General features: G+C 34.3%; 1 protein-coding gene across 4 annotated transcripts in view; it reads right to left on the bottom strand.

Annotated features, from left to right (window-relative positions):
• Positions 1 to 15,040, bottom strand: part of ATRNL1 (attractin like 1) — a 789,076-nt gene that overhangs the window by 474,369 nt on the left and 299,667 nt on the right. For all 4 annotated transcript variants that reach the window (XM_058697871.1, XM_058697872.1, XM_058697873.1 and 1 more), the window contains one exon: positions 1,915 to 1,993. In XM_058697871.1, coding sequence (XP_058553854.1) covers positions 1,915 to 1,993 — 79 coding nt within the window. The remainder of the gene's footprint in view (positions 1 to 1,914; positions 1,994 to 15,040) is intronic.

The following is a 15,040-nucleotide window of genomic DNA, read 5'->3' as shown; positions in this document are numbered from 1 at the left end:
AAGGAGAAATAAGATTAATCATAAATGTAATGGAAACAGTATAAAATTATTTTTTTAAATGATACCACTGATTAAGTAAGTGCTATGGACAAGGCACTGGTGAAGAAACTTTCTATTCTTCTCTAATAACAATTTTACCCCCAAGGTATTCCATCTCTTTTTTCAAATTTAAACCTGAGCCTCAGAAAGATTAAAACACTTGCCTTAATTTTATAGCTACTGAATGGTAAATTTCTCTTTGGAACTCAGGTATCCATTAGCTCCAGACACTGAATTCTTTCTATTCACTACTCCACAGAGCCTCTCAAAACAAATCAGGACATATTTCACATGTCTCAATCCAATTAAAACATAGAAAAGAAATCAATTTATTTGTCTTAACCACAAATTGAACCATCACTACTTTGAATAAATTGAAACGAGGCTATAATTTAAAACATGAGATAAATGTTCAATTAGTTAAACACATATTGCATACTCAATAAATATTTACTGAAATTAACCAAATGGAACAAAGCATTTCCAACAATCTTACCAAGCCCTCTACTTTAACAAACGGTAAAAATATTTAGAATTAGTATACTGGGCAACTGAATTGATTTCTAACTCATCACCTATTCCAAAAGCACCTGGGTTGCTGTTTTAAAAAGCAGGTTTCATGAACCCATCTCCCAATCTGATAAATCAAAATTTCTGAGATTTGGTTTTGGGAATCTGAAAGTTACAAGTAATTTCTTGCATGATAAAATCATCATTCTAATCTAATTGTAGAGGTTTGTATATTTTTGTTGACAGATTTTAGAACACTTCTGGAGTCAGTTTATTATGCCAAAGTAATTTTCAAATCAGTAATACAAGTTTTCATGAATTCTTAATTAATGAAGCTCACAGTCCCAAGATTTTACTATAAGGTGGACACCATTGTAGCAAAATGTGTATATATTTGCCCAAACTTCTCATTTTTTTAACACATGTAATGTAGGTTCTAGAATTGCAAAGACTATTTCACTCTTGAATTCTATGTCTCCATGATTCTACATATTAAAAGAGCATAATGACCTAAGAATACATATATTTTCTTTTCTTTATTTCTGTTTTTAGTAGGCTCCGTGCACAGTGTGGAGCCATAGTATGGGGCTAGAACTCACGACCCTGAGATCAAGAGCCCAAGAGCTGAATGCCCAACTGTCTGCACACCCAGGCACCCCAGAATCCACATGTTTTCTTTAAAGAGGATTCCAACACATTGTGCAACAGTATAGCTTTGATACAGAAAATAAAAATCAATAGAATTTCTTAGTATGTAAATACAAAAAAAAGTGAGCATACTTTTTCATAATCCAACAGACAGTTTGTATTTCATCTTGGTTCTATTTTTTAAAAGTCTAAATTTTCAAGTTCTAAAACTTATTACAGAAGACATATTAAGGAGAGGGTTTTTTTAACCCTTTCTCAGCACCAAAGCTGACAAAGGTGTTGGTATATTTCTAAGTTTGAAAGGAATAAAAACCTATTAATTTATCAACATGCACAGAATTTGTCTTATATCAATATTAAGGTTAATAATTAAATTTATAGCTTTATGATAGTGAGTCAAATAATTGAAATCACAGTCCCAATCATTAAAGAAGTACTCTATCTGAATTAAAATCATAGCAATTCATAACAATGTCTTTTTAAAAAATTAAGTGGTGTATAATATTTGTTACCTATCTAATTTAATTGAATAAGAGACAAAGTTAAAATAATGAAACTTTATTAATAATGCTACTTATTACTTGTACCTGAACCAGCACAATTATTATGACATATATATTTTAATTTCAATTTTTTGAATTAACAAAAAAAAGATCATGTTAGAACATCTTCCATATACAAACAAATGTAAAAGATGTGACAACAAAATTCTCTTACCTGTTGAACCAACTGACCATGTAATGTTGAGATTAAAGTTGTTTGATGCATTAATCGAAATATCCAAATTTTTGTTTGACTACCAAGAAAGAAAATATTAGGGTTACAAAAATCAAACTACACTAAATAATGTTTTATGTTTTAATTATGCCCATGCTACAGTTCACAGGCTGGATACATTTTGTCAGTATTCAACCAAGTGTAGATGTCAATTACACCATTTTAATGAAAAAATATAGGTGATAAATTCAAAGGTAGTTTAAAGTTTCCATTTATCTTCTCTACTATAATCTAGCCTTCTGTCTGTAAGCCAGGGGAACTGTAATTCATTGTTTGTATTTTGATTCTCTTGCTTACCTGTAGTTAATATGTAAACGGTACAGGTTTTAATTAGTCCAAAGTAATTTTACACCAATGTAAGATTGTTGTTTTATTGAAAAACTTTTTGTTAGGTGTTTATTGTATTACTACACATTGGTTTTTTACACTTTTTTTGTTTATTTTCTTTTTGAAAGAGAGAGAGACAGAGTGTGAGTGGGGTAGGAGCAGAGAGAGAGGGAGACACAAAATCTGAAACAGGCTCCAGGCTCTGAGCTGTCAGCACAGAGCCTGTCATGGGGCTAGAACTCATGAGCCATGAGATCATGACCTGAGCCAAGGTCGGACACTCAACCAACTGAGCCACCCAGGCGTCCCTTATACACACCTTTTGTAGTGAAAAAAACAAAAAACAAAAAACCATAAATTACATAAACTAGAACTCTCAGGTAAAAATGGATTAAATTAAATCTGTTGTCAAAATGTAGGAAATGAATCAATAATTAAGGCATCTATTTATTATTATCTTTTATTTAGGATAAGTAGGAAGCCCTGACCACATATTAATTTCACTAACTGTTCCAAGTTGAGTATATCTTTAACTATGAATTATATTTATAAAATTACGTATAATGATATTACAAGCATTCTTAGAGGCAACTCTCATGCTTAGTTTAGCATCCTACAGTTTCAAAGAAAATGTGTCCGAGCTATTGGCTTCAACTAGACAAGACAGTAGATATAAAACAGAAAGCTGTGACATTTGGAACCAGTTGATATTTTCAGGAAACTGAAAAAGGAGAGGATGGTCAAGAGAGAAGCAAACTAAAATTATGCCCAATCTGGACCTACACATGTGATACTATGGATAATATTATGGAAAAATGGTATTCACATTCCAGATGTTCCAAGTATAATAAAATTTCTCATGTCTTCAAAGAAGTACGTAAGTTTGTAATCACTATTAAACATTCAAGAGGCCAATGGTAAAAACTGAAATTCTGATGCACACTACAACATGGCTGAACCTTGGAAACATTAGGCTAAGTGAAATAAGCCAGACACAAAAGGACAGATATTGTATGGTTGTACATGTGAGGTACTTAGAATATACAAATTCAGAGACAGAAAGTAGAATAAAGGGGCTGTGGCCAAGGGAAGAAATGAGGAATTATTGCTTAATGGATACAGAAATTCTGTTTGGAATGATAAAAAAAAATTGATGATAGATAGTGGTGATGGGTTGCACAACACTGTAATTGTACTTAATGCCACCGAATGGTATACCTAAAAATGATTAAAATTATAAATTTTATTTTATGTATATTTTACAATGAAAAAGAAGTCAATGGTGATTACGGTGCATTTATAAAATCTTTCTTATTACAGTGAACAATGGGGTTTCTGACATTTCTAATGTCTTGGTTAAAAAAAACACAATATAAGCAAAAAGAGGGTTATACTTAAAACATTATACTTTAAAATTCTTATTTAAAAGTCAAAATGTTAAACGTATTCCAAAGAATATAGACACGTCTTAAAATCTAAAGAATAAGGCATAACATTAAATGAACTGTTCTACTTTTTGAGAAGAGACCCTACTTTACTGTAAAAGAAAAATTTAAGAAATTATATTATTTGTTGGCAAGTCCAATAAAATACTTTAGAGAAGCTAGCAAATGGCAAGATATATTTTGAGGTTTCATCTATTTAAAAAAACTATTAAAATATATGATATGGACTTAAAAGATAGATTAAGATATAATTAAAAAACAGCAAAACAAAGTGACATTAGTAAGATGGTGAAATAGGAAGTCACAGCCCTTATCCTCCATAAAAACACTGATTTAACAATGTTGTATGGGCCAAAATAACTTTGTGAAAGAATCAAAATCTAGTTAAAAAGTTCCAGTACCAAAGATTAATATAAAATGAAGAATAGCCACCTTATAATCAGTAAGAAGAACAATTTCACTTTACCCATTTCAGCCTCTGCCCCAAGGCAGCACTCAGCATTATAGAGAACACCTTGGCTTTGACTTCTCCCACAGGGAAGAGAGAGAATGTAGCATATATCCAACATCCCTGGCCTTTCATTGCACTGCCTAAAGGATCTGTTTCTGATTTACCTCACCCAGAGCACTAAGAGAACAAGCATAGTTTGGACATCTGACAGTAGCTAAAAATAAAGAAAGTAAGTGGGTGGCTTACTGCTGCTGGCATGGCTCCTCAAGATTAGGAGAAGGTGCACAACCTTGAGACTTCTCCTCCAGGAAGGAAGAGAATGGAATGTGCATCCAACACCATGAATTTTCTGTGTACCGCCCAAGGGGAAAAAGGCAGGCAGCTCACTACAGCCAGAATTGCTCTGTGAAACTGAGAGAAGGTGTGTAACCCTAAGACTACTCCCCTTCGAAGAAAAGGAAAAGTTGTGGAACATGATTAATCACAGAAAAGGTTTCTGATGCTCCCAGTACCTTCTAGCTGGGCTAACTGATGGTCTTTCCCTTTGAAGCCAGTCAATAAAGACTGGGAAAAGTAGTTGTTTCTTCAAAAACACAGACACCAGTGCAAAGCTACAAGGGAAATTAAGTATGGGGGAAATATGACATAACCAAAGGAACAAAATAAATCTCCAGTAACTGACCCTAAAGAAATGGAGATCTAGAATTGTCTGCCAAATGATTCAAAATAATTGTATTAAAGAAGTAATAAGGAAGGAATAAGAGACCAAAGAAAGATAATTAAATGAAACCAAGGAAACAATATATGAACAAAATGTCAATGCAACAGACAGGGACAGAACTATAAAAAGGAACCACAGAAATTCTGGAGCAGAAGAATACAATAAATTAACTGAAAAATTCAATATATAGTTTTAATGACAAACTTGACCAAGTAGAAGAAAGAATCCATGAACTCAAATCATCTGAAGTTAACTAGCCAAAGGAACAAAAAGAAAAGAGAAAGAAAAAGAGTGAAGAAAGCCTAATGGACTTATGGAATACAATCAAGGAAAAAAAATTATATATATATATATATATATATATATATATATATATATATATATATGATATATTACATATATATAATATATAATATATATAATATAACTAATATATATTATATATATACAATATAGATCTTAGAGAAGAGAAAGAAAGGGGCAGAAATTTATTTATTTAAAGAAATAATGGCCTAAAATGTCCCAAATCTAAGAAGTACAAACATCTAGATTCATGAAGCTGAAGAAAACAAAAGGAAGATGAACATAAACAAATCAAATAAAATTGTTAAAAGTCAAAGACAGGATTTTGAAAGCAAGAAAGAGTAAAGTTACTTATCATATACAAAGAAGCCCTATTAAAAGTTTTGAAAGAAAAAATGTACCAAAGAGGAATACTATTCCTGGTAACACTGTCCTTAAAAAAACTTGAGACATGAAGACTTTCCTAGAGAAACAGAAATTGAGGGAGCTCATCATAACTAGATCTGATTTATAAAAAAATGTTAATTGTTATAAGATCAATAACAGAGTGGAGAGAGGGGATAGACAGGTTAAGAGTATAGAGTTTTGGCATGTGGTTGAAGTTAAGTTTCATCAGCTTAAAACACTGTTTTTATTTATTTATTTGTTTTTTAGGCTTTATTTTTTCATATTTGAGAGAGGGAGAAAGAGAAAGAGAGACAGAGACAGAGTATGAGTGGGGGAGGAGCAGAGAGAAAGACACACAGAATCTGAAGCAGGCTCCAGGATCTGAGCTGTCAGCACAGAGCCCAACATGGGGCTTAAACTTATGACCAACGAGATCATGACCTGAGCTGAAGTCGGATGCCTATCCGACTGAGCCGCCCAGCTGCCCTAAAACAGTTATAACTATATGTAAAATTCATGATAACTACAAAGAAAATGCATACATAAGATGCACAAAAGAAAAGGAGCAAGAAATCAAAGCATACAAAGCATATCATTACAAAAAAAAAATAAATAAAAAACAAAGCCTTCAAGAGTTAAAAAAGGAACAACAACAACACACACACACACACACACACACACTAACTATAAGACAGACAACAATTAACAAAATGGAAATAGTAAGTCCTCTCCTATCAATAATTACTTTAAACATAAATCTATTAAACTCCCCAATCAAAAGATATAAAGTAGACAGGTGGATTAAAAAAAACAATACCCAACACTATGCTGTCTAAAAGAGACTCATTTAAGATTTATAGACACTTACGGACTAAAAGTGAGGGGATGGGAAAGGATATTCCATGCAAATAAGAAACAAGAGAGGGAAGAGTTAGCTATACTTATATAAGACAAAACAGACTATAAGTAAAAAACTTTAGCAAGAGACAAACAAGGACACTGTATAATGATAAATGGGTCAATTCATCAGAAAGGTATAACTATAATAAATTATACACACACACACACACACACACACACACACACACACACATATACCCACTATGATAGCACCTAAATATAGAAACGAACATAGATACAACTTAAGGGGACAACAGATGGAACAGAATAATAGTAAGAGGCTCCAATAACATCCTTTCAACAGTGGATAGAAAGAGAAAATCAGTAAGGAGAAAGTGGAGTCAAACAACACTCAGAACATGTACTTAACAGAGACAGACATATAATTCCACAAAGAGCAGCGGAATACATATTCTGTTCACGTATACATGGGATAGTCTCCAAAATATATCACGTTAGGTCACAAAAAAACTCTTAACAAATCTAAGATGACTGAAAATGTATCAATTATCTTTTCTGACCACAAGGGAATTAAACTAGGAATCAATAGCAGGAGAAAAATTGGTAGTTCAAAAACATGTAGAAATTAAATAAAACATTTCTGAACTAATGGATCAAAAAAAGAAATCAAAATGTAGTGTGTGTGTGTGTGTGTATATACATATATACAAATGTGTGTGTAAACGTTATATATATATATATATATATATATATATATATATATATATATATATAATGGGGTATTACATGGCAATCAAAAAGAATGAAACCTTGCCATTTGCAAGTACGTGGATAGAACTAGAGGTTACTATGCAAAGCGAAATCAGAGAAAGACACATATCATATGATTTCACTCATATGTGTAATTTAAGATACCAAGCAGGTGAACATAAGGGAAGGGAAGCAAAAGTAATATAAAAACAGGTAGGGGACAAAACATAAGACATTCACTTAAATATAGAGACCTGAGGGTTGCTGGAGAGGTTGTGGGTGGGGGGAGATGGGCTTAAATGGGTAAGGGGCATTAAGCAAGACACTCGCTGGGATGAGCACTGGATATTATACATAGGGGATGAATCATTGGAATCTACTCCCTATATGCTAACTACCTGGATGTAAATTTAAAAATGAAAAATAAATAAAAATAAAAATAAAAACAATTAAAAAAATAAATTTATATAGAATCATAAAAGACCCCCAAAGCTAAAACAGTCCTGAGAAAGAAGAACAAAACTGTAAGCATTAAGTATCCTGATTTCAAAATATATTAGAAAGCTATGGTAATTAAAAATAGGGTACTGGCATAAAAACAGACATATGGTCCAACATAATAAATAGAAAGCCCAGAAATACACCCACACATACATGGTAAAGTAATCGTCAATGAGGATGCCAAAAATATACAATGAAGAAAAGGACAGTCTCTTCAACAAATGGTGTTGGGAAAACTGGATATCCCCATAGAGAGAATGAAATTGTATCCTAACTATCTTAGTGCAGTAGGGCTGTGATAACAAAAATACCACAGACTAGCACATGGGCAGTGACTACAAACAGAAGAATTATATTTCTCACACAAGTGGAGGCTGGGAATCCCAAGATAAAGGTGCTGGAAAAGGTGGTGTCTGTTGAGGCCAACTTCATAGTACATAGACAACCCTCTTCTCACTGTGCCCTCACATGGCAAAAGGAGGTGAGGGAACTCTTTAGGGCCTCTTTTGTGAGGGTACCAATCCCATTTATGAGGGCTCCACCCTCGTGACCTAGTTACCTCCCACATGTCTCATTTCTAAATAGCATTCCATTGAGCATTAGGATTTAACACATGATTTGGGGGCTGGAGGCGGGGGGGGGGGACACAAACATTCAGTCTAGAGCACTTATCTTACACCATATACAGAAAACAACTCAAAGTAGATTAAAGAGACTATGTAGGAAAATGATGTCAGAGTAGGAGGACCCTAGCTTGTTTCTTCCCACGAACACAACTAGATAACTATCAAATCATCATAAATACCCCAGAAATCAACCTGAAGACTGACATAACAAACGTCCCAACTAAAGGGAGAGAAGAGGTCACATCAAAGAAAGTAGGAAGTGTGGAGATGTGGTTTAGGGGAGAAAGGGATAGCAGGTGCTATAGAGGGGAGGAAGCTGTGGTCATGGAGAAGAGTGAGAGAGAGAAAGGAGCATGCAGGAGAACACACAAGGAGAACATTTCTACAAAGCTATTGCCTTGGAAAATGAGAGAGGCTGAATTTCATGAGTTCTTGCAACTACTGGGGCTTAAAGTCTAGAGTTTTAAAGGTCACTGGGCTTGGTGGCAATGGGCCCAAAGGCCACTTGGCTGCTCCTTGAAAGAAAGCAGGCAAACAATCCAGGGAAAGTCAGCATAGAAACAGTGATCTGAAGAACACCTGGGGAATACAGCAGGAGGATTATTCTGTCTTCATGGATCTCATCTCTAACAGGCAGTGTTTATGGAGACACTTCTCCAGGAACAAAGGAACTGGCCATTTCCCTTCATTGCTCCTCAGTAGAATCACAGAGCAACCTGAGGGAAGCACCCACACTGGCTGTCTAACTTGTTTATACCAAGTCCCACACCCCTGCACTCTGACAGGACTGACCTTCTCAGTCAAGCTTGCCTCAGTCCCAGTGAAGCAGGCCCCTTCTCGAAGACCAGCACAAACCCCCTACCCACACCATGTCTCCCGATTAGAGTTCTGCAGGGCCTCAGTTCTGGCGGAGATGGTGTCAGGTCTCTTTTCACCTAGCTAAAACTTGCCACATTCAGACCAGGGACCAAATACTTTCCACAGCAGGCAACAAGAGCCTCTACAAAAACAACTGGCCTAAAGGATATAACAGCCAAAACACAATAGCAGAGGACATTCAGCACACATCAGAAAAACTTCCTGAAGCCTCACACTCTGGACACTACATGACCTGTTATTCATAAGCCATTACTTTAAGGAGGAAGAGACCTAAGTTTCTTTTCTAACACAGAGAAGAAGGCAGAGACTTATACACAAGGCCAAGATGGAGGAATTCATCGCAAATGAAAAAACAAGATAAGGTCATAGGCAGAGATCCAAGTGAAACAGGTATAAGTAACATGCTTGATGGAAACTTTAAAGCAATAATCATAAGGACACTCACTGGGATTGAGAAAAGTATAGAAGATATTAGTGAGACCCTTACCACAGAGATAAAAGAGTTAAAAAAAGAATCAATCTGAGATGGAGAGATTGGTAACAGGCTTGATGCAATGAATAGCAGATTGGAAGAAACAGAAGAATGATTAGTGACCTAGAAGACAAAATATTAGAAAATGAAGCTGAACAAAAGAAAGAAGTATGCAACATGAAAGTAGACTTAAGGAACTCAGTGACTGCATCAAACATATTAACATTAGTGTTACATAAGTCCCAAAACAAGAAGAGAGAGAAAAGGGGGGCAGAAAAATTACTTGAATAAATAATTGCTCAAACTTCCCTAATCTGAGGAAGGAAACAGACATCCAGATCCAGGAAGCACAGAGAACTTCCATAAAAATCAACAAAAGCAGGCCGTACAAGACATACAAGACATACTGTAATTAATTTTACAAAATATAGTGATAAATAAAAATCTTAACAGCAGCAAGACAAAAGACGTCCTTAACTTAGAAGGGAAGATCCATAAGGCTGGCTGGAAATTTCTCAACAGAAACTTGGCAAGACAGAAGGGAGTGGCATGATATGTTCAAAGTGCTGAATGGGAGAAATCTACAGGCAAGAATTCTCTAGGTCTTAAGGCTTTCACTTAAAAGAGAAGAAAAGATAAGGAGTTTCCAAGATGAAAACTAAAGGAGTTAGTAACCACTAAACAAGCCCTGCAAGAAATATTAAAGGGGCCTCTATGAATGGAAAGGAAAGACCAAAAGTGACAAAGACAAGAAAGAGTTAGAGAAAATCTCCAGAAATAACAACAAAAAAAGTAATAAAATTGCAATAAATACATTTCTGTCAATAATCATTTTGAATGTAAATGGAAAAGATATTGATGGATATTATTTTTTTATTCATTCTGCTGCCTAGAGGGGACTAATTTTAGACCTAAAGACACATGCAGATTTAAGGTGAGGGGTTGGAGAAACATTTATCACGGAAGAAGGTGTCAAAGGAAAGCCAGAGTAGCAATACTTATATTGGACAAACTAGACATTACAACAAAGACTGTAACAAGAGACAATGAAGGACACCATACAACCATAAAGAGGAGAATCCAACAAGAAAATATAACAACTTTAAATATTTATGCACCCAACATTAAAGCACCCAAATATTAAAAAAACTATTAATAACAAATCTAAAGGAAATAATATATAATAATACAATAATATTATAGGACTTTAACACCCCACTTATACCAATGGACAAATCATCTAAACAGAAAATCAACAAGGAAAAAATGGCTTCGAATGACACACAAAACAGAACATTCCATCATAAAATAACAAAACATACATTCTTTTCAAGTGCACATGGAACATTCTCCAGAATAGATCACATACTAGGTCACAAAACAGGCCTCAACAAATATAAAAAGACTGAAATCATACCATGTATCTTTCCTGAACATAATGCTATGAAGCTAGAAGTCAACCCTAAGAAAAAAATTGAAAAAAGCACAAATACATGGAGATTAAACAACATGCTACCAAACAATGAATGGGTCAAAGAAGAAATCAAAGGAGAAATTTTAAAATACATGGAAACAAATGAAAATGAAAACAGAATGGTCTAAAACCTTTGGAATGCAGCAAAGGTGGTCCTAAGAGGTAAGCTTATAGCAATACAGGCCTACCTCAAGGAGAAAGTAAAATCTCAAATAAAAAACCTAACCTTATACCTAAAGAAGGCAGAAAAGGCACAAATGAAGGTGAAGCAGCAGCAGAAGGGAAATAATAAAGATTAGAGCAGAAATAAATGATATAGAAACTAAAAACCAATAGAACATATCCATGAAACTAGGAGCTGGTTCTTTGAAAGAATTAATAAAATTGGTAAATCCCTAGTGAGATATATCAAAAAGAAAAGAGGAAAAAAAAAACCAAATAAATAAATCACAAATGAGAGAAGAGAAATAACAACCAACACCACAGAAATTCAAACAATTATAAGATAATAATATGAAAAACAAATTGGACAAACTAGAAGAAACTGATAAAATCCAGAAACATATAAACTATCAAAACTCAAACAGAAAGCAATAGAAAATGTGAAGAGACCAACAATCAGCAAAGAAGCTAAGTCAGTAATCAAATACCTCCCATCAAATAAAAGTCCAAGAACAGATGGTGAAGTCTACTAAACACTTAAAAGAGTTAACACCTACTCTTCACAAAATATTCCAAAAAATAGAAAAGGAGGAAAACCTTCCAAATTCATTTTATGAGGCCAGCATTACCCTGATACCAAAACCAGATAAAGACAAAAGAGAGAACAACAGGCCAATATCTCTAATGAACAGAGATGTAAAAAGTCTCAATAAAATACTAGAAAACTGAATCCAACAATACATTCAAACAATCATTCACCATGATCACATGGGATTTACTCCTGGGTTTCAAGGGTGGTTGAATATTTGCAAATCAATCAATGTGATACAAGACATTAATAATGCAAAGGATAAAAATCATATGATTATTTCAATAGATGCAGAAAAAAACATTTGACAAAGTACAATATCCATTCATTATAAAAAGCCCTCAAAAAGTATGTTTAAATGGAATATACCTCAACATAATAAAGGCTACATATGAAAAATCCATAGCTAATATCCTCCTCAATGGAGAAAAACAGGCCTTTTCCTCTACAGTCGGGAACAAGACATAGGTACATCTCACCACTCTTTTTTAACAAAGAACTCGAAGTCCTAGCCACAGCAATCAGACAACAAAGAAATAAAAGTCACCCAAATCAGCAAGGAAGAAGTAAAACTCACAACTTGCAGATGACATGATACTGTACATAGAAAGCCTTCAAGATTCCACCAAAAAACATTGCTAGAACTGATAAATAAATTCAGTAAAGTTGCAGGATACAAAATCAATATACAGAAATCTGTTGTATTTCTATACATCAATAAGGAAGCAAGCAGAAAGAGAAATCAAGGAATTGATCCCATTTACAAATGCACCAAAACCATAAAATACCTAGGAATAAACCTAAGCAAAGAAGTAAAAGGTTTGTACTCCAAAAACTATAGAACACTTATGAAAGAAACTAAAGATGACACAAAGAAATGGAGAAACGCTCCATGCTGATGGATTAGAAGAACAATTGTCGTTGAAACGTCTATACTACCCAAACCAGTATACACATTTAATGCAATCCTTATCAAAATGCCACCAGCGTTTTTCACAGGACTAGAACAAACAATCCTAAAATGTGTATGGAACCACAAAGACCCCTAAAAATTTTGAAAAAGCAAAGCAAAGCTGGAGGCCACAATTCCACACTTCAAGTTATATTACAAAGCTGTAATCATCAAGACAGTATGGTACTGGCACAAAAACAGAAACACAGATAAATGAAACAAAATAGAAAACTCAGAAATGAACTCACATTTATATGGTCAACTATTCTTCGCAAAGCAGGAAAGATTATCCAGTGGAAAAAAGTCTCTTCAGCAAATGGTGAAGGGAAAACTGGATAGGATAGCCACATGCAGAAGAACAAAATTGGACCACATTTCTACACCATATACAAAAATAAGTTCAAAATGGATAAAAGACCTAAATCTGAGACAGGGAACTATTACAATCCTAGAGGAGAGCACAGGAAGTATTCTCTTTGACATCAGCACTAGCAACTTTTACTAGATATGTCTCCTTACCAAAGGGAAACAAAAGAAAAAATAAACTATTGGGACTTCATCAAGATAAAAAGCTTCTGCACAGCAAAGGAAAGAATCAACAAAACTAAAAGGCAACCTACTGCAATGGGAGAAGATATTTGCAAATGACACATCTGATAAAGGATTAGAATCCAAAACTTATAAAGAACTTATCAAAGTCAACACTCCAAAATTAATAATCCAGTTAAAAAAACAGGCAGAAGAAATGAATAGACATTTTTCCAAAGAAGACATAGATGACCAACAGACACCCGAAAAAATGCTCAGCATCATTCACCATCAGGGAAATACAAGTCAAAACCATGATGAGATACCTCCTCACACCTGTCAGAATGGCTAAAATTAACAACACAGGAAAGAACAGATGTTTGTGAGGCTCCAGAGAAAGGGGAACTCTTACAATCTTGGTAGGAATTCAAACTGATACAGCCACTCTGGAAAACAGGATGGAGGTTTCTCAAAAAGTTAAAAATAGAACTATCTTATGATCGAGCAATTGCACTACTAGGTATTTACCAAAAGGATACAAAAATTCCGATTCAAAGGGATACATGAACCCTGATGTTTACAGCAGCATTATCAACAATAGCCAAAGTATGTTAAGAGCCTAGATGTCCACTGACTGATGAAGGGATAAGGTAGATGTGGTATACCTATACAATGAAATATCACTCAGTCATCAAAAAGAATGAAATCTTGCCATTTGCAACAACATGGTTGGAGCTATAGTGTATTATGCAAAATAAAATAACTCAGAGAAAAACAAACACCATATGATTTCACTCATGTGGAATTTAAAAAACAAAACAGATAAACATAGGGGGGGAAGAGAGAGAGGCAAACCAGAAAACAGACTCTTAATTATGGAGAACAATCTGAGGGTTGCTGTAGGGGAGGTGGGTAGGGGGATGGCTTAAATGGTGGTGGGTATTAAAGAGGGCACTTATTGTCATGAGCACTGGGCGTTCTATTTAAGTGATGAATTGCTAAATTCAAGTCTGAAACTAACATTACACTGTATGTTAAATAATTGGAATTTAAATAAAAATGAAAATGGACACAGGAACTGAATAGACTTTAAAAAAAATTTTTTTGGGTATAGCTGACAAACAATGTTACATTAGTCTCTGTGTATAAACGTGCATATACTGTTTCAACATCTCTTTGCTAACCACAAGTGCGGCTACCATCTGTCACCATACATTATTATAATGTCATTGACTGTATTCCCCCTGTTGTACCTTTGATTCCTGTGACTTATTCTAATGAAGACATACTGATGACCACAGAAGGCTGCCCAACATCACTTTTTATCACAGAAATGCTAATCAAAACCATAATGAGATATCATCTCACACTGGTTCAAATGACTATTACCAAGAAGACAAGAAATAACAAGTGTTGGCAAGGTTGTGGCAAAAAGGAGACTCTTATGCACTGTTGGTGGAAATGTAAATTAGTGCAGACACTATGGAAAAGAATATGGAAGTTCCTGAAAAAATTAAAAATAAAACTACCATATGATCCATCAATTCCACTTTTGAGTATTTATCTAAAAAGAAAACAAAAATGATTTATAATACCCAATTTATGGAATGTATATAAGTGTCCATCAATGGATGAATG

Source organism: Neofelis nebulosa, chromosome 13, assembly GCF_028018385.1.
Source record: "Neofelis nebulosa isolate mNeoNeb1 chromosome 13, mNeoNeb1.pri, whole genome shotgun sequence".
NCBI classification, from domain to species: domain Eukaryota; kingdom Metazoa; phylum Chordata; class Mammalia; order Carnivora; family Felidae; genus Neofelis; species Neofelis nebulosa.
The sequence above is the reverse complement of the archived record's forward strand: the minus strand, read 5'-3'. Positions and strand labels throughout refer to the sequence as shown.